General features: G+C 37.0%; 1 protein-coding gene across 1 annotated transcript; it reads right to left on the reverse strand.

Moving 5' to 3' along the window:
• Positions 1 to 14,870: 14,870 nt before the first annotated feature.
• On the reverse strand, positions 14,871 to 16,493 carry LOC131433042 (coagulation factor IX-like). Its single transcript, XM_058599770.1, has 2 exons — positions 15,981 to 16,493; positions 14,871 to 15,917 (listed from the first exon to the last, which is right to left on the reverse strand). Exons 1-2 carry the CDS (start codon positions 16,491 to 16,493, stop codon positions 15,573 to 15,575), a joined length of 858 nt encoding a protein of 285 aa, XP_058455753.1. The 3' UTR covers positions 14,871 to 15,572.
• Between the last annotated feature and the right edge of the window lie 2,826 nt (positions 16,494 to 19,319).

The following is a 19,319-nucleotide window of genomic DNA, read 5'->3' on the forward strand; positions in this document are numbered from 1 at the left end:
AGTATAAAATGTCTCATAACAAATCCGTGTCGTGTCTTACAGCAATCAATTACATACTATACAACATGAAATGTCAAAACGGAAAAGTAACAGAAAGAATTGTTTTTTACTTAAAATTATTAGCTTTTTAGATAACAATGTTCTACATTCTGCCAATAATAGTCAGCGAAAGTCTGAAAAAATATTTCAACCGTTCTACTGTTGAATAGTAACTGCGGCGTTTTGTCCGTAATACTTGCGTGAGAAAAATAATTAATTTAAGATTTAACTTTTTTACTTGTCTTTTCTGTTTATTGATAATTTTCAGCAGACGTCAACTATCAAAATTGCATTGCAGGTAGGTGACGCATAAAAATAAAGAGATACTTTATCCACATACCTATACGCATATAGCTTATAAAATGAGGTAACATCGTTTAGAACTGATCACTCGTCTCTTGATACGCTGGATCATTCCGACACTCGTTCCTGCTTTTTTGGCCAAATCACGTATTGACATTGATTTGTTCTTCATGATTAGAGATACCATTTTCTGGTCCAGTTTCGGGTTGGAAGAACCGGGTTTTCTGCCTCTTCCTGGTAGCTCATCCAAAGAATAGTGTTCCCCAAACGTATTAGTGATGGTTTTAACACTACTGACATGATGAATTCAAAAACCGCTTCGCCAATTGTCCCATAGTAATACCCTTCTCACTTAGCCATGTATCCAGAACCTTAATTTTCACTTCCTTTTCAATAAGCGACATTTTGAAAACGCAGAATTTCAAAGCTGAAAGCTTGCCGCCAAACGCACAGCATACTGTGATCAGGGCCGGTCTTGATTTAAAAGCGTACAAAGAAATAGAAACCCCTGAATGTGTACATAAGAAAACTATTTTACACAACATTATGAGTTCCAATCAACTGTTAACAAAATCGCAGTGCTAACCCAAACCAGAATCAAAGTAAGAAATTTTATTAGATATAACGCACCACGCTACCCATCATCATCAATGACAAACATCGCGTTACTTATTACAAATGTAATCAAATGACTTGTGCACCTCTCCCATTCCCATGCGGGTGCTGCGCCTGATGGCAAACAACCGTACAAGCGCGAAAACGAACACTGCACGAAGCGGTTCTACAGTGGCGCGCATCGGCACACTTCGAGCACCTTCCAGTATGCGCCTGGTACCAGGCACGCACGCCTCGACGGAGTGCACGAAATCGCCTGGTGCGCGCGCCAGAGCACACAGTCGATAAAACGGGTTTCGCGCGTAAATTCCATACTGTGCTACCGGGGTCGCAGGAATCGGTGAAGCATTTCGGATTTGCTGCTTCTGGGTTGGCGCTATTCCTTACCGACCGACCAACCGCTTTTGCTTTATAGACGGGAAAAAAGAGAGCAGTCGTCGTCACGTTTTCGTCACGTCATAAGATTCTCTTTTCCACTAGGGAAGCAGCCGAAAAGCAGTTATTCAACAGCGTTACAAACGAACAGACACTGGACCGTTGGTTCCGTCCCTCAAAGGTAAAATCAGCTATTGTGTATCTTCTGTTCAAAATGTATTATATATCAACATTTTATCCATCATACTTACCTTTACCCTTATTGTTTCCAAGTTCAATATCACCCATTATTACACGGGTCACATTACATAAAGACCATGCTCGTTGGTAGTCGAACATTACAGGAACCCAGCCATAGTGGGTAGCATGAGTCCGATTCAACGGCACACGAGTGTTGTTGCTTCAGGGTTACGTCAAGTCACCAACCAATCCGACCAATGTACCCTGTATCAAGTAAGCTTTGATTACCAGCCGGTGGCAGGTTGGTGGGAGGTGATCATGAGCTAATTTTGCAAGTCCGGATCCGCATTTTTTTGTTTCACTTTCGTTTTCTTGTTCCTACCGTCGGGTAGACACTGACCAGGCGAACATGAACGCGCAGTAGGCTGCTTTATGAGCCGTTTGCACTTTTACAATGACATGGCAATGTCCTTGGATGGAAAACGGTCGTCCGTACCAGGGTTCGATGCAAATCGCAGGCAAACCGGCCGAGAGGGCAGTCAACTTTGGTCTCTCTACTGTGGCAGTTGGCAAACAACGGTAGGGTGGTGTGTTTCTATGGGTGAGTGCAGAATACGTGTCGTCTGTTGCTTTTGTAACTAAGTTTGTATTAGGTTCAGCTGTAGATTCTGTAGGTACGAAAAACAGCTGGAAAAAATTTTCTCATTCGTGGAAGTAGAGAAGCTCACGAATTATACCTTAGGCTTGAGATTTCAACAAAATTGTATTATGATGAAACACCCTAATGTATATTCCCCCTATCAGAGTAAGTTTATTTATTAAAATGGTAGGTAAATACTTTGGTGGTTTAATTTGATTTTGATATTATTAGTGAAAGATTACAATTTTGACAGTTTGTAGATTTGTATTTAATGTACAAGTAATTAGCGATTAATTTTTGAGAGCATACTTTTGAGTTTCTGTAGATTTTTTCTTCAACATACTCTTTGCATTGTTGTCAGGTATCAAAAATTAAAACCACCCAACAGTGCGGGTAGCTAATATATATAAAACTCAGCCGTTGAGTAAATATGACTTACCAGTAAGTAAATTGTTGGTACCTGCCGTATACACATTATGTTGACCAGTTTTACTGAAATTAAACTTCCTGCAAGACACAGAAAATTAGCCAATAACTATTTTCCTCATAAGAGCGGGGTGTAAAAGTAGTTATTCGATAATTTCTTTTAATAATCTATTGAAAATAGTTTCAAATAAGTCAAAAGATAAATAGCAACTCTATTCTGAGCTCGTACAAATTGAAAAAGGGAATGAGCTAAACAAGGTTTGCAAACACTTGTTCGGTTCAATATCATAGAGAAAAAATCATGAAGGTTGCGCGATCCTCGCATTTATTATATTTAAGGTGACCGTGGACAGAAGCCAAGGAAAATAAATGTTAAAGTATTAGTGAAACAATACTTTTTCATATAGTAATAGTATTTGTAAGTAGAGAGGAATGAAATAATAATATTTGTATAATATTTATTGCTTCCTTCTTATAAAGACGAGGCATTTCGAAAAGATGGCAATACTTGAACTGTTTGTTTATTTTTTGCATTCCATAGCGACGGTAAATAAGACAACAGGGTGGCGGATAACTAGGAGGGGAAGCAGTATTTGAAATGGAAATTAGGCAAATATTATCGTTTTTTTTAATATTGAAATTTTATATGATGACGTACGAAAGTAGTTTTGATCCGTAATTTTAACTATATCAATGTGCGACTAATTAAAAATATTGTCATTTTTAGTGCATTGTAAGGTTTTTTTCTCTAATTATGTATGGTATCACTGCCAATGGTGGTATTACCAATACTAAAGCAGGCCGGCAAACTTTTTATCGTGGATTTTCGAAAAATTTTCAAAACCAGAATTGTGAGTTTTTCAAAGGTTTTATAATAAAATGTTTAGAGCAGATGATAAGTTCACCAGTGAAGAACAACTCAAAAGTGTTTCATAAAGCTTACTTATGTCACAGAGCTATAAACAGCAGTTGAAATCTTGAGGTGAGTGAAAAATAATAACATTCTAAGAAGAAACCTTCTAATGAAGGTCCGAAAAAATTTTGCACAAATCATTCTTCAGAGTTAATAGTTTATCGTAAAAATATATCAATACGATGAGTGATTATGTCACCAAATTGCAGTAGCAATTCTACGCAACATATTTACCCCTACGCGTAGAAAAAATGTGTTTCATGGTTTGTTTACATCAAGAGCAGGGCAAAATAGCGGAAGGTGAAGTGGGAGGGTAGGCGGTTTCTTGGTTGCCATTTGTGGCTCGCTTCCATGGTCACCTTAAGTTTGAATTAATTAATATCTTCTGCAGAATTTTAATAATTAATATTTATTAACTTCGAAAGTCAAACTCAATCTGAATATCTACTCGCGAGCGATTTCAAAAGTCGATTCTGAAGAACGTTTTTGTTGCTAATAAAATTGAAATCATTTCTAAATCCTCGAGTTTTTGATAAACAAAAAAGCGCTTAAGCATCTTTGTACGATTTTACAGAAGAGGCAGCCATTCTGGAAATTGGTAGAACTCTGATTTTTGTTGAATTAATCAGTTTTGCAAAGTATACGTGTATAACTATACTCTTTTATTTAAAACACATGTTCTTGTAAGTACGCAATATAACAAAAAAAGAGTTTTTCGTAATTTTTAAGTTTAAATTTTAATTTGAATTTTGAATATCTCCAGAGTGTGTGCTTCTAGAAGAAACATTATTATGAAAGCACTCCGCACCGATTTGTATCCGGAGTTGGTAATTAGATTAATTTAAAGATGCGAATTCTTTTCAAATGGAACTATCAACTAATTAAAATTTACTTAGTTGCCTAGTTATTTTTACTGCATTTACAGATGATCATGAGATTCACTGGCTTAGTTTTCGATAAGAAAAAGATACTAAATAGATGTTTTAATCCAGCTTGTGGTGTAATAATGCCTTTCTCACATCTCTCAAATCTACATGTGTGGTATTATTTAAAATAATTTTCTTCGATACTTAAAAACAAAAATTTTTGTCCATAAGCTAGTATATCCTACAGAGAGAAACAGCACTCAGATCGGTTAGGCCATCTCAAGAAAACGGGATTGGAATCCATTTTCGAATCTATGACTACAATCTTCGGTCGTTAATCGACTACCAGGAACCAGGACTAACAATTGGAATAGTTTCGAGGAAATTTAAGAAATTATTTTACGGTTTTTAGTTCGCCGTTTTTTTTGACGGTATAAATACCTTGTAATTTCGGAACCGGATGTCGGATCCGGATGAAATTCAGGAATTCAATATGAAATCACAAGCCTTCGCGGAGAAAAGTGAGTGAGATACATTTTGGAATACTAAAAAACTAACGTCAAATCGTCCCACGACGGAAGGACCTACCTAACTACAGGGTCCGGCACTGGAAGTGTAACCAATTAAAAAGGCCATAAATTCAGTTTGGAAAATTACTTTTACTTAATTCAAAGTACAAAATGTGTAAAAATAATACAAAATTCAGAATCAATTCACTTTTGCTCGATATGACCACCTTTTGCCTTGACTATGGCCTTGAGACGGTCAAAAAACGAATCGCAAGCTGCCGAATGTGACTTGCAGGTATTTAGGCCCACTCGCGGACAATAATTTTTTTCAGCGCCTCGAGACTGGTGTATCTTTTAGTTCGGACTTTGCTCTCCAAAGAGAATAATCCATTGGATTCGCATCTGGAGAATTCGAGAGCCATTGTGTGGACGTGATGAAGTTCGGAACGTTGTTTTTCAGCCATTCTTGGTTCACTCGAGCTTTGTGAGACGGTGCCGAGTCCTGCTAAAACGTCCATGGTCTGCCACCGAAATGTTTGTCTGCCCACGGCTTCAAAGCAACCTCCAGAATACTTTCCCGATAATATGTCGCATTTACCTTGACGCCAGGCTCGATGAAAACGATTGGAGAGCGCCCATCTGCGGTTACAGCGGCCCAAACCATTATCTGTTGCGGGTGCTGCCTCCTGGTGGCCAATCGATGACTCAAATTCTCGTATGAACGGTCGGTCAAGTAAACCCTATCGTTTTGAGAGTTTACGAATTGCTCAATTGGAAAAATTTTCTCGTCAGAAAATACAATGTTCGGAAATTGACCGCTTTCGGCCAAACGAAGCAACTCCTTCGCTCTCTCAAGTCATCAAGTCAAGGCAAAAGGTGGTCATATCGAGCAAAAGTGAATTGATTCTGAATTTTGTATTATTTTTACACATTTTGTACTTTGAATTAAGTAAAAGTAATTTTCCAAACTGAATTTATGGCCTTTTTAATTGGTTACACTTCGAGTGCCGGACCCTGTACACACCAAAAAATTCTGAATAATACAGGCGACTTAATTCCTCATACGATGTAATCCATAAAGACCGAATTTGTCAAATGACGGAAAATTTCATTTGTAATGACATAATGTTAGATGAGCTTGAATTTTACTGGCTTTGACTGCAACTTGCGTTCTGCTAGCAGGTGCGACTGCATGAATTTAAATGCACCATTTACCAGCCAAACAGATGCATGCTTCTGTGGCTCAGTCGATTAACAGACGTACTTGCGATCCAATGATTCTCGGTTCAAGTCGCGGCGATTGCTCTCAGTATTCTTTTTTTATTTCACCGAATTTCATGTCATGGAGTTTTAGACACAATATTAAATGTTCTTGCACGCAAGGATGGCTTTTATCGTATCAAAGAACGTTCGCTCCCAACTCTTCAACGATTGAATCAGTGCCATCAAAGATAGTTGGAAATCATCGCAACCAACAAAAACCCGGCATGGCTCATTTAACATAGAATCGACACCAGTGCGAGAGCATATTTCTCTCGATGACATTTCTGAGAATCAAAGGTTAGCACACTGCTGTGGGGATCCTCTCTGAAGCCACAAACGGTCGCTTATTCTCGTTTCGCGATCCGATTCTATACAGGCAGTTGATAATTGCGATAGAATCATTTTACTATTGCCGCTTATTCTAACTATGTGCATATAATCTTTGTATAAGTTGTGTCTATGCAAATGTATGTGAATGCTTCACACAAGGGTTTTGAAATATTGCAACCTAGTATGAGAATCATCAAGTTGAATCATCGACTCGATTTTCTGCGATAATTGTCAACTTGCGATTCTCTCTTGGGAAATTCCACACAGCAACGATCATTATCAGACTGTAATTTTTTTAAGGGCCGTGAAATACTCAGAGTATGAAGTGGAGCGAAGGAATGTAGAAAAATTCTCTCGCGGTTCATGCATTGAGAGACTCGAGTTCTTGTAGCATCTTCTACCGGATTGAAAATGTTGTATACAATATAGATAGCAATATAGCAGCTTCTGTCAAATTTTCGGCAATCACCAACACTGCTTGCACGTGAATTTGCGTGAACTACGACGCTCCATTTATGTGCATCTTATAAGATGTAAAACCACAGGGATTTTTTTAAGTGTGTACAAATCTTTGTAGTCTTTGTTGACTTTTTCTTTCGACCATTATGATTTCTTCGAAGTTTCCCGTAGTAATCGAAAGCTTGTAACAGTGACTTGAAATTTATGAGAAGTTTTAAGTATAGATAACTCACTTATGAACTGTGAGTAAAATTTGCTCAATCAGCGTGGCGAACACTTGCAGATGTCACCACGATCGACACGAGGCGCCACCACGATCTGGGTGCCGCTTTCACTGAGCCACAATTTTGGGTACAACATTCACTTCACGTTAGATTTTTGTTTTGCTGTTGGTGAAAATGACAAGTTTATTTTTGTTTTGTTGTTGTAGTTGTAGTTTCTATAACAGGTAGGAGGATTTTGTTATCGTACCGGAACATAGTGGAACGTTTTGGAAGATCGCGGCGTACAGTAGGTACGAGTAGGTGGCAGTAGTGTTTCCAAAATATAGCAAATCAAAAATTTACACAGGATTTTGAAAAATTATGTTCGAGCCTGTATATCTGTTATCTGTGAGTTGAGTGTCAAATAGGAAAAGTAAACAAAGAGAAACTTCAGTTATGTTGATATGTTTACGTTTCGTCTTTGACTCATCAGTGCTTAGCAGTTCAAATAGAACTTCTTTATGCAAAACTCGGCAGTTCAATTTGAACCGCTAAGCAGACGTAAAGTTTCTGCTATTTGCAGAACACTTTTTTCTTTGCATCGAAATGCAATGTCAATACTGACGTGCCGAACGAAAACGTGTTTTCGGCTTTTTCAGTTATGTTCTTTTGTCATGAAACGATAGAAATGTTGGTTTTAATGAAATTTCAGAAATAATAATAATTATTATTACTGCGTTTTTTTTTTAATTTAATTTTTTCAATTAACTTTTTAACTCTCGGTGTATTTTTCTAAGGGGTAACTGATTGGTTTTCTCTGACTTTTTTTCAGACAACTTTTGTCTGAAGCTACAGAAATATGGATTGCTGGAAAACCAATTTTTGATAGGAGCTTGGAGACCCTTGGTGTAAGAAACCGTTCGACTCAGCTTGACAAGATTGGAAATTGGTTGTGTCACCATTTTTTTCTGAAGATTCGTTTTGAAAATGAAATGTGATGTTTTGAACAGTAGGATTTTGGATTTTGTATAACTAAGCCCTTGGGAAGCCCTTTACACTCTTCTTTAACCACTTGTGCAGTTGTTTATTCGTTTTCATTAGTTTGTTTCGAAATGCGTGGACTTTCAGCAGAACAACGTCGAAAAATTGTGTACAAATGGTGCACAGAACGCGGACTGTCACTGAGAAAGATAGCAAAAATGGAAGGAGTAAGTGAAAAACCCGTGCGGAATACAGTCAGAAAGTTCGGTGAGGATAACACCTTCGAGGATAAACCGAAAACGGATCGAAAAAAAGGTCCTGCTAACCCTCAGTTGGATAAACGTATACTGATGAGTTAAATCTTCGCATAATTAAAAAAATAAACATATGGAATTTATTGCGGAAACTTGTCGTATGAGACTGTTAGTTTTTTAATTCTATGTCTTATATAAAAACTTTTAGAATTGCTGTTAGGCATCTAGTAATTTTTGGTCATGTGTTTCTAATGTCGTTTTCGCTTGATGCCAAACCTAACCCAGTTTCCACTCTAACTGCTGTCAAACCGTTTGTTTGAAGCTAGTTTCGAACCTAGTTTTAACGTTGTTGAACTGAAAATCGAGTCAGTTTCGAACCTGGTTGTTATATCAGGTTTGCTCAAACCCCCGTTGCTAAGTGCTAAATCAACACAGTTTCGTGAAAAGTGTTTGTTTGATGAAACTGCCCTGGGTCAGTGTCAGTGTTCTCAAGCGAAAACGACATAAGCCACACGCTGCATGAAAAACTACACACAATGCCTATCTTTTTAACATTAACCCTTGAAAAAAAATACAGGAAAATGATCTATGAAATGAAAATATCGAAATATAAAAGCTTCAGAAAAATTATCGTTTTGTCAAATTACTGGAATATGCCGTAATAATTGAAAGAGAAAGTAAACAAAGAGAAACTGTCATTTACACTTGGGACCTTTTCTAATGTTCATCGAGATGTCTGACGCACTAATATTCATTTCATTATTCAAGCCAATTCATTAACCCGAGTTGATTGATCTTACTGACGGTAATTTTTTGATATGCACCTCAACTGTATTTTCAATGAAAAGTCAAGCAATGCTCTCGCACTGTACGATGAATGAATCACATTTGGTTGCCGCGACAAAAAGGGTGTGGCAGAGTTGGGCTGATTTGGTGTCTCGATTCATTTATTTCTAAACACGGACCGTCGTCCTCCGCCTATTGATCGTCGCAGGAGGAGGAGGAAACCTTTAAATTTAATGTTACTTCATTGCGTCCTTCTACTTCGCACTAGGAGGATGTAGGAATTCGAATAGAACAACGACCGCTCTCTAAACAGTAGGAGTAAATTTTGTTCTCCGATGAAAACTAACTAACAAATTAATTATAATTATAATAAAAAGTTCGCGATAATTGTACAGTCACATTATAAAAAATCCCGAGATCGCATAACAGCTGGGAAGCGAGAAGAGGCTGCTGACAAACGAGCGCGTCACAACAGAGTGATTGTTTGAACGGGGAGAGCTTTTTCCTTCCGAAACCGGGCTTATATTTCAAAGCGTACCTTCGAACGCGGAGAGAACAATGATAATTAATTTTTATTAACGAGCATGCGTTCGATCTTTCGCCGTATCTCACTTACTCCTTTGGGTGCATACGAGATATTATTATGCACAGCTGGGACATGCAGGAAACTCCCGAGAGAAAAATAAATATATGCGTTTATACCATCCACAGGCATCACTCGGCACTGCAACCAGGACCAGGACTCTATATTTCCCCCTTGCGATAAGTGTTGCAGTAGCTGTTGCTTGTCACATTTTGGTGGGCGAATTAAAATAAAATTATTAATTAATGCTTTATTTGTTTTCTGTTTTTTCGGCTTGATTGCACATTGCGCGGTTGCACTTGCAACAAATTATGAGGCCTTGGTAGTGTCACGGTGCAGCGAAGAAGTGTACGAGTTCCTTTGGTTGCTCGGGATGATGTCCTTGTGGTGAGTGGGAGGTCTCAGAACGTTCACCTCAAGACTATGCCATGGCTGGCAGCAATGGAAGAGAGGTCCTCTACTTGGCTGAAGATAGTAGGCACCGTTCGATGCGTTGTTTCCAATGATATTGAAGGAGAAGGGATGCTGCGCTTCGGAGTTGAATCAATCGACGACCCAGTCTGGAACCGCCATCCGCCTTTATTTTTTTTGGTAGGTATCTTCTTCCTAGAATCAATCCCAGACGGTGGTCATGACTCACGAATTTAAAAAACGGCACGTGTCGGCTCGAGCGGAGGAGAGAAAGCCGACACACGGCACAAAAACACGCCCAAGTTCGTCGCGCCCATCAAATACGCCTTGAAATTTACGTTCGTAACAGGAGCGAAGGGTACCGGAGAGGTTGATGCCGCTTGAACACCTCCTTCGCCGTGGTACGCGCTAAGCAGAGGGCAGAGCGAAACATCACTGCCGTATCCGACCGTAATGCGCCTATCGGTGACTGGGTGAGTGGCAGTGTTGCCTGCAAAACTGTGGGTGCCAGTTTTTTGATTTATCAATCAATCGTATATTAATCACGATATGAAAAAATTATTTGAAGAAATATGGGTATTTGTTTATCGGATGGCTGCAAAGTAGAGATTTATTTACACACTACTTACGATCGATTTTTAATATAACAAAGACAGTACAGCCGGAATTCATTTAGCGAATGGTTTTCGCTAATCGATATGACTACAATAGTCCCGAGATTCGACATTCGTGTAACCCTTCATTATAATGCAGTCCAAATATCAACAACCTGTTTACATTATAATTTTACATAGCTGGAACCAGCGATTATCCAATTTATGAACGCTACAACCAATGCTTATATAGCACGAGTGATGCAGTGCTAAAAGTCAAATGTTCTTGAATATTTCATTATAACAAAGTATAAAAGAAAAATATGAGTTTTAGAAAATATTAGACCCTACGGGCTCCGTGGAGTTATAAATTGTTTCCATTGATTTAATAGACAAAACCTTCAAACGCGTATTTCTCGGAAGCAGGATTTGAAGGTCCGTGTCCATCGTCATTTAAAAACTACTGATCAATTTTGTTCTAATTTTACACACACTTTCTACATATTAAAAACCAGACCCCAACGTTTTCCTTTCCGTTGTTTGTTACTTTGGGGAGGTTTGAAAGCTACAAAATGGTGGATTTTTTTTGTGAAAAATCGTAGTTTTCACTTTGAACAACCACCAACAAATAAAAAAATATGAAAAATCAAACAGAAACGTTGGGGTCTAGAAAAACTTTTACTCTAACTATGTTGCGTTTATTTGTTCACTTCTGATTAGTCTTCGCTGAGATACAGTGATCACCGCAAATCATGATTTTTAGGAAGCGTTCTCAAAAATACCTCTTTACCGACTTATTTCTCAATATTTTTCCACAAAAATCACAAAATGTTGTTCGAATGATGCTTTTTATTGTGCAAAAAAATTGAATTCGTTTTGTGGCACGAGAATTCCGAAAAAAATTCTCAAAAATGATGATTTTTTTCATCATTTAGACACTACACCCTCCCTAAAGAAGCTAGAAAGTGTTGCATATGATAATTTTCTTAAATTGAGGGTTACTGATCATATGAGTTGATTTGTGGAAATTATGAATGTTGAAACCCGTTATAAGGGTTAGATTCCTGCGGTAGACGAGCTACGACGCGTTACTTTCAAGGAAGTTATAGATGTAACGAAGTGTTGAATGCGTTACTTTTTAGAAGGTTGTAGGTGTTACAAAGCGTTACATGCGTTTTTTTGTAAGTTATAGACGTTACGAAGAGCTACAAGCGATACTCGTAAGCTACTAGCGTTACATGCGTTACATTTTTTTAAGTTTTGGGTGTTACGAAGTATTACATGCGTCACTTTTTTGTAAGTTAAAGGCGTTACGAAGCGTTACATTCTTTACGTTTTTTGTAAGTTATAGGCATTACGAAGTGTTACATGCGTTACTTTTTTTTAAGTTTAGGGTGTTACGAAGTATTACATGGGTCACTTTTTTGTAAGTTAGAGGCGTTACGAAGCGTTATATTCTTTACGTTTTTTAAGTTATAGGCATTACGAAGCGTTACTTTTTTGTAAGTTATAGACGTTACGAAGAGTTACAAGCGATACTCGTTTGTAAGCTACTAGCGTTACGTGCCTTACATTTTTGAAGTTTTGGGTGTTACCAAGTGTTACATGCGTTACGTTTTTGTAAGTTAGAGGCGTTATGAAGTGTTACATTCGTTACTTTAAATAAGTTTCAGGCGTTACGAAGCATTAAAAGCGTTGCTCTTTTGTTAGTTATAGGCGTTACGAATTGTAACATGCGTAACTTTGTTTTGTAAATTTTAGTTGTTACAAAACGTTACCTGTGTTACATTTTTAAATGGTACAAGCGTTACGAGGCGTTTCATCCGTTATTCTTTTGTAAGTTTTGTGTGTTAGGAAGGCTTATGTGTTGTATGTTGTCAAAACCACCCAAAAATGGAGGATGAAACCGGGGTAAAATAAATGACAATAATAATAATTCATAAAATTGTACTGGACAACCGGAAAGTGAAAGCCCTAGGTCAGCAAGGTTCTGCAGATGAGAATGGTATCCTGCCGCTGGATCCCGCACATAATTATTTAGGGCTAGAAAGCTAGAAAGACGAAGTCAGAACTAGTGTTTCGAAGCAGCACGAGCACAATTCTAAAACAATTGTGGGACATCTTGAAATTTCAATAAGTTACATTTGCTACTTGGTAATCATCAGATCTAGAAACAAAAACAATCATTGACAACTAGCTTGGTCAAAATATGCCCTACCTTCTCTGAGATTCACGCCTCTTTATTTTGCACACACATACATTGTCTTAGTTCGTTTTCCAAAGTTCGAGCGAACTCTAATCCTTTTTTTTATAAATAAAAAAAGTAAAACTACATTTTGGAGCCCCCGATAAACAATGTTTCATATCTCTAAACCAATCCATTTTAAAGAGTTTATGTGTCCAAAGAAATGAATTTTCTCTATCACGCAATATAGTTAACTCTAACCTCATCTATAAGTGAATCAATTGTGATAGATATTGTCAAAAAAATTCAATTTTTTACATAAAAGTTTGGATAACTCGGAAAGTAATCATCAGACCCAGAAACAATAGCGTAAATACTTCTAGAGAGACCTTTCGTTTGCAACTAGTTTGGTAAAAATGGGTCCAGCCATTTCTGAGAAACACTACTCTTAATTTTGAACAAACATACAGACACACATCCATACATACAAAGACATTTGCTCAGTTTGTCAAGCTGAATATATTGACAGTTTACTCAAAGTTTGTGTATTTAAAATAATATTTTAAAATTTGACGTAAGTTCAATCATGCCCTAGTTTCTTGGGTTTCCGAACTGTAATAATCCTCTTATCTTAAAATCGTTAGAATTCTCATCTATTGGAAGCCATTCAAACGGAAATCGGACTCAATGTATCCCAAATGTCCTTACTTACTAGTGGGTCATATTAAATATTGTACATATAACCTCACTTCTTGTAGAAAAAACTTAATGTTTTCCTAACCATAATGGTATAGCTGTTTGAGTAATGTACAAAAAACTCAATCTGCAGAAAAAAATAATGAATTTTACACGGCCTATGAAATAGACTTCAGTTGATTTAAAAAAAAAATAAGATTAGGTATTGAAACTAATTCTTCTACGAAGTTCTGCGCTTAAAAAAACATTGAAAAATAAAGAACTGTATATTAACTGTATAGTATATTCCATTTCCAGCTCCAAATATATGCTTAAAAAATACATAAATTCACAAAAAGGATTTATCTGTGTGACCTGAATTTTATATTTAGTTTCCTGGTACAGCTTTGTCGACATAAATTTTTACAACAATTTAATACTAGTTTATTGGTGTACTGGCTGTAATTGGCTGTACTGAGCAGAACATTTTTTTGTTAAAGTTGTACATTTCTGTATGAAATGTTCTAAACGACAAATGTAACAATGAGAGATTCTCTTTGTTTACTTTCTCTTTCGATTATTACAGTACTCTTAGCAATCCTTCACTCCAATTATTTACCGATAATAATAACTAAAGCTATCATCTTTTAATCTGCATTAAAAAAATTACTGAAAAAATCAGGAATGTTTCGCAATAATCGAAAGAGAATCTCTCATTGTTACATTCGTCGTTTTGAACATTTTATACAGATTTATTAGTCACATTTAACGGTGAATATTATTATGGTAAATCGGTTTCATCGGGAAGTGATATCCTCAGGATTATCAGTGTCCGGCAACTTTATTAACACTGTTCTCATTTGCTTGAAACTCTGAAACTACTTATAATTTTACTTAATAAAAAACACCCGCTGATTGTATTACAGTGACCCTGTGGTACTTCTATTCAATTAAATATTCGATCTTTAATGACCTTAATCTAAACTATGTTCATTTTCTGCTGTTTTGTTTTACAGGGAAAAAGAAAGGTATTCAAAGTTATGTTTTTGTTGATTAAATGAACGAAATAAACATAAACGTCTTTGACTTCTTTTCAAATACTTGTACGAATTGGTAATGTAGTACTATTATCGAAAAAAACTGACATCACTTAAAGATACATAAAAAACTCAGCATATAATTTTTTCAAAAAAATGCATAACCACATAAACACAAAAAAAAGCAATCAACACGATCCATATCATGTCGTCTTTCAATCGCAATCACAAAAATTCCCGCTGTTGCCAATGTGTGCCGTTCGTTGCAACCAAGTTAAACCGGGAGAAAAACTCATTCGACAACCACATGTTCGAACGCGAATTCGTCTGACCAGGAGCGCAGCAATACGGACGGGCATTGGTAGGCGTAGCTCGCCCGTAGTGCCGTCGTCAAGTGAGCTCAGCTCATTCGCTATCGCTGCAAGTTGAGCACTCTACACACTCGACAGCTAGCCGGCATACGAACGAAGCAGCTGATCGGTAGTTGGCCGAAATGGAAGGGAGAGAACCATATGCTGTGTTAGCTATGGAAGAAGTGCACGCGTGAGCAGGCCAGTGGGGGACAATTGATGAGTGCAAGAGCGAGAGATACGAACCAATGAGTGTATGAGAACACCACCATGGCTGTGTGTGATGGATCGGGACAGAATGAGAAAGCCGTTTCGGACTCGTGGGATTTTTTGGGTTCCCCAGGCAGATTGAGCACACACAGGCGCTTGTATGCAAATTATTATAAAATTTGAATAGGAATACAGGTTTCCGTAGGTGTCTCCTTGGGTCACTGGGAAAGATGCAAATTAGATTGATGATTGTTACTTAACGCCACAGAATGAATGTTGATTACAGCAAGATGGATTTGATTTAATGAATAACTAAACAAATATTGATAACCGAATGGATACACAACGTGAGCTCTGTATGCACGGCGGGTACGTCGTTGTATCGCTTAATTGAACACTGAAAACGTTATCAAAATTATTGCAGCAAGCAATAAGCCAACTCTAAGCGAACTAGCTCCGTCGGTGTCATCGGTTTTAGCCGTCAGCATGGTTTCGTTGATCCAACTGACATATTGCGATACGAAGGTGTAGTACGTTGGCACTCCATAGTAGACACACTGTTCTCCAAACGACATCAATCCAACCTGAACCCAACGGTCATTTCGCCACTGTACCAGTGGCGATCCGGAATCTCCTTCGCACGTTCCTGGATCGGTACAGATGATAGACGGATTCCAGGACTGATGAGCGCTAGTACAAGTTTCGATTGGGAGAATATTCACTGACAGTTTCTGTTAGTGGGAAGATCAAGGTAGAAATCAGGCATCTGAGGTTAATCAGATTAAATATTTTACCATAAGAAAATTAGTTTGCTTTCCGTTTTGCAAAAGTGTTCCATAACCCGTGACTGTGCCAACTCCGTTCGGGTAATCCGCACTGATGTCGACTGCGATAGGTTGTGCACTATCGGTGAACTCCAGTGGTTCTGCTAGAACAAGCAGGGCAACATCGTGTAGTCCAAGGACAAAGCTCGTATGTTCCGGGTGTTTAATCACTTCTCTTACCGATCTGGATTGTTCCTTGAGGTCCCGAGATTGAAGATCGTGCTTTCCGGCGATCACCTCGAATGCTTCCGGACGGTGGACATCATTTTGTAACGGATGCGCAGCCGTCAAGATCCATCGTTCCGTTAGGATCGTGCCACAGAACAAACGCTCACCTTGGTCAGCTTGTCGGTTCAGACGAATCAGCACGGTATGTGGTAGTTCGCCCGGTTCAACTCTTTGACCACCAAAGATTCGAGTGTTGGGAAGGCTACCGGATGTACTCCGAAGGAGAACGAATAGTAGAAAGTACCGTAGAGACATTGTGATTTGGCTATAGCTGAACGAATACTGTTTATCGTTTAGTTTAGTTCCTGATGCAATGTAACGATAGTACCTAAAAATACCTAATCAATCTTTTAGTTTTGATGAGCGATAAAAATTCACAAATCATTAGCAAACGATAAGTGGTAATATGTAAATAGTATTATCTTGACGTGTTTATCGAATTTGTTTATAAGATATGTCATTCGTGTTATTTTTTTTTATTTGCGGGATGACAGTCACATACAGTTATTAACCGTTTATTTCTGTTTATAACCCAATGGACTTTACTTTCACTGACTACCAATGTAGAGATGGGCAATTCGTTTGTGAATGATTCAGAAGAACTAGCTCTTCTAGAAAAATGAGTGAGCAACAGTTCTTTGTTGAAGAGCGATATTTCTATAATCTTTTCAAAAGAACTAAAAGCTATTGAATTCTATAAAAAAGTGTATTCACTTTTGTGTATGTTTCGAAATGGTCGTTGTTTTGCAGAGTGCAGTAATATATACTATAATTAGTGAAAAAGTGCACGATTGCTACTTCAAATACATGCAAAAAAAGTTACTGAATTTCCATTTGAAGAGTGCGTTACCAAATAAATATATTTTTGCCATTCCAATGCACCGGCGAACAATTAAATTTCTTTAAAGGCGATTTGCAAGAACTCACAGGATATCGACCGAAATTTTTCATAATAGGGGATTTAAATGCTAAGCATGTCCAGTGGAATTGTAGGCAAAATAAGAGTAATGGTAAAATACTTCATAATCAACTCTCAGCTGGTTACTTCACAGTTCTTCATCCCAGTAATCCTACTTGTTTCTCTTCCGTGAAAAACCCGTCTACAATTGATCTGGTTCTAACGGATCAAAGTCACATTTGTAGTGAACCGATTACACATGCTGACTTTGACTCAGATCATCTTCCTGTAACATTCAGACTTTCCAACGAAGCTATAATTAATCCTATTAGTTCTATATTCAACTATCATAGAGCTAATTGGTTGGATTACAGATCTCTCATTGAAAATCATGTGGATCATGAAACTATTTTAGAAAATTCTGCGGACATCGACACAGCAATTGATAATTTGAATCATTACATTATCGAAGCTAGAAATCTTTCAGTTCCCAAAGCTCAAACTAAATTAAATTCTCCTATCATCGATGACAATCTTCAACTGCTCATTCGGTTGAAGAATGTTCGTCGACGACAATATCAACGTTCTCGTGATCCTGCTATGAAATCCATAGTCAAGGATTTACAAAAAGAAATTAAACATAGATTTACTCATTTGCGCACGGAACGACCGAAATTAGCTTTGCGCCTAATTCGTATTACTGTTTTTGAATTAGTTGATTTTAACATCAAAACTGCCAAAATAACTAATAAATTGGTTAATATTCAGAATTTAATTTGCTGAAAAAAGTTCTTGTTTTTAGCGAATATATTTAGATGGCGAAAATCCTGGACACAAACCAACAACATTTTATTCCCACACGAAATTCTCGTTGTCAACTAATTTTGTTGTTAAAATCAAATAGTTTGACGCTGTTTGGCTGTCATCATCACTGCAGAAAGACAGCACAAAGAAAACAAGAATGCAATTGGTTTTATTAACAAGTTTATTAGTCAAAAGCTCATGAGAAGTGTCAAAGCAACACAATTCGTTGAAAAACAAAACAGGATAGTCTTGTTGAAATTGTTTTGATATATTTTATATATAGATTTTGAAATTTCTAACTGACCGATATGTAAAACTGCTGTAAAGTTGCTTGGTTTAAGTTTATTTGTGGAGTGCTTTCATCTATTAGTGAATTATTAAAAGATTAACTAACAATCATTTCTGTGACCAGTGCAGAAAGTACATGTTTATTGCATATTCTATGCTTGCTTTGCCATTCCGACTTCTATCTCTGAACTTTTTGTATGAGACGACATCTGAATGCGTTGGTTTCCGCTTAGTACATGTAAATAAACGAAAATATACTCGTTTAGTCGCTCAATAATCAGAAAAGAAAGTAAACACATCGAAACTGAAACTTCCCTGTATGGTCATTTGGAAATTTTACCGTAATGTTACAAGCAGCATCTACAACAATAGAGTAGGACACATGAATCAAAGAGCTACTATCCGAAATGGTAAGACATTTTCATTGGCCATTCATTACATTCAGTGCCTAACCAAAGCAGATCGTTTGTAATTACGCTTCGTGATTGTAAGTGAGAGTTTACAATGAACAAACAAAATGTTGCTTTGGAGAAGCAAATCATTTTTACAGTGCATAAGAATTCAACAAATTAGATAAAATGAGTTATAATCAGAACCGTACCCATATGTATTGTTTCTTTTGTTAAGAGGCCTTTTACAAACTTAGGAAAGCAGCTATTAGTTTATAGTGCAAAATCAATTATTCACATTATAAACAGAAATAAATTTATTAAACTCAAGGAAGTTTATTGATCAAATCTACTGACAATTCCAATTAAAATAAATTAATTAATTGGACTCGATTTGGCTGTAGCTAAAATTAACAGTTCGTATTAGTTGGAATCAGTATATATTTCACTTAACTCAAGAAGGTTTATTGTTATTATTAACTGTCAATTTTCATTGAAATTAACAACAATATCACTTAATTCAACAACATTTTTTACTGAAATCAAAAATAATTATTTGTTAAAATCAACCATAGTTTTGTTGATTTTGCTAAGAAATGACAGCATGTAAATGTTGCAAAATCAACTGAAAAATTAGCAAATTCAACCAACTTTTTAGCATTATTAAGGGGTTCAAAAATAACAAATCTGAATTAGCAAATA

This window comes from Malaya genurostris, chromosome 2, assembly GCF_030247185.1.
Source record: "Malaya genurostris strain Urasoe2022 chromosome 2, Malgen_1.1, whole genome shotgun sequence".
NCBI lineage: Eukaryota > Metazoa > Arthropoda > Insecta > Diptera > Culicidae > Malaya > Malaya genurostris.

Excerpts from the sequence above, each read along its gene's own strand:
- LOC131433042 (XM_058599770.1), bottom strand. The coding sequence starts at position 16,493 with ATGTCTCTACGGTACTTTCTACTATTCGTTCTCCTTCGGAGTACATCC. Across the intron at positions 15,918-15,980 it reads AGCAAACTAATTTTCTTATG|AAACTGTCAGTGAATATTCT; the intron begins GTAAAATATTTA and ends TCCCACTAACAG.